The sequence below is a fragment of the Austrofundulus limnaeus genome, unplaced genomic scaffold (assembly GCF_001266775.1).
Source record: "Austrofundulus limnaeus strain Quisiro unplaced genomic scaffold, Austrofundulus_limnaeus-1.0 Scaffold235, whole genome shotgun sequence".
NCBI classification, from domain to species: Eukaryota; Metazoa; Chordata; class Actinopteri; order Cyprinodontiformes; family Rivulidae; genus Austrofundulus; species Austrofundulus limnaeus.
The window spans coordinates 61540-62961 of record NW_013952637.1 but is presented as its reverse complement, the minus strand read 5'-3'; the positions used below and the strand labels follow the sequence as shown (position 1 = coordinate 62961).

General features: G+C 40.1%; 1 protein-coding gene across 1 annotated transcript in view; it reads left to right on the top strand.

Moving 5' to 3' along the window:
- Positions 1 to 1128, top strand: part of rmdn2 (regulator of microtubule dynamics 2) — a gene marked incomplete at its 5' end in the record, with an annotated part of 30465 nt that extends 29337 nt beyond the window's left edge. The window contains 1 exon segment of the mRNA XM_014019880.1: positions 671 to 1128. Coding sequence (XP_013875334.1) covers positions 671 to 724 — 54 coding nt within the window. The 3' untranslated portion in view covers positions 725 to 1128.
- Between the last annotated feature and the right edge of the window lie 294 nt (positions 1129 to 1422).

Below are 1422 nucleotides of genomic sequence, written 5' to 3'. Positions count from 1 at the left end.
TTGCAAACATCACATCTCTAGAGATCGATGATCTCTGGATGATGTGGATGATCTCTGGATGATGACCTGGGGTCCAGAGGGACTTGAAAAGCGTTCTATAAGTTCAGTACCATTTACCATTTACCTTTTTAAGTTAAAAGCTAAAATAAGCTAAAGTACAGGTAAAAGCCTAAATTAGTGACATTGTAGCTAAAAGCTAAAATTATACAAACTGTTATTCAAGCAACAATCAGCTAGATTGCAGCTAAAAGCTACATAGCTTAAAGCTAAAATTTGCAGCAGAGTAGCTAAAAGCAAAAATAAGCTCAACTGTAGCTAATCACTAAAATTAGACTTAAAAGCTTACAATTAAACTGTGTCTTTCAAGTAAAAATGACCAAAACAGCAGCTAAAATCTAAAATTAATAACTTTTTAGATAAAAGCACAAAAGAGCTAAACTGAAGCTAAAACCAAAAATTAATAAAAAGGCTCTTTTTTTATACAGGTTTGCTAAATTAACTGTTTAACTAGTTCAAAGTAGCTTAAGTAGAGAAAACCTTTGGAAATTCATTAAAAAGTTCTGAGAGCATCCTCCAGTATGAAGGGGAGCGCATCAGGAACCTGTTTGTGGGCGGGGCTAAAATYAAATAAAGCTTCCTTTCTTTAAACCTTTTAATTTGTCATTTTCAGGATGAAGAAGCACAAAAGGAGTTGGATGTTCTGTGTCCYGCACTTGGAGTGTGACAACAGTGGAAGAATCATGCAGACTTTTTAAATTTATGAATAAAAATGTTGTTTTTCTGTTTGAACACACTGAATGTTAGGCCGTGGTTTTAAATCACTCTGTGAGTGGAGAGACGTGTTCTGGTGTCAGAGACAAACATCTGTCAGAGCAATAAGCAGCATTTAACGCGGTCTTTGTTGAAATTCTGACTTTCGTTGTAATAATAATAATAATATGTTTTTAAAATACTAGAAAACATTTTTTCTTTCTCTCTGTTAGAAGTTCAAACCCTCTGAGGCTAAACTCTTCAGAACTCATTTTTAACAGTAGGATACAGCCAGGGAAGTCATTTATAACATCTACTTTTATTTCAGTCAAAAGAAATCTTGCAAGTTACGCTCAGACTGACACTTGTCTGCAGGCTGAGCAGTCGTCTGCGGGCTGAGCAGCCGTCTGCAGGCTGAGCAGTCTGCAGGCAGAGCAGTCATTTTCAGGCAGAGCAGTCATTTTCAGGCTGAGCAGTCATCTGCAGGCAGAGCAGTCGTCTGCGGGGTGAGCAGTCTGCAGGCAGAGCAGTCATTTTCAGGCTGAGAAGCCGTCTGCAGGCTGAGAAGCCGTCTGCAGGCAGAGCAGCCGTCTGCAGGCAGAGCAGCCGTCTGCAGGCAGAGCAGCCGTCTGCAGGCAGAGCAGCCGTCTGCAGGCAGAGCAGCCGTCTGCA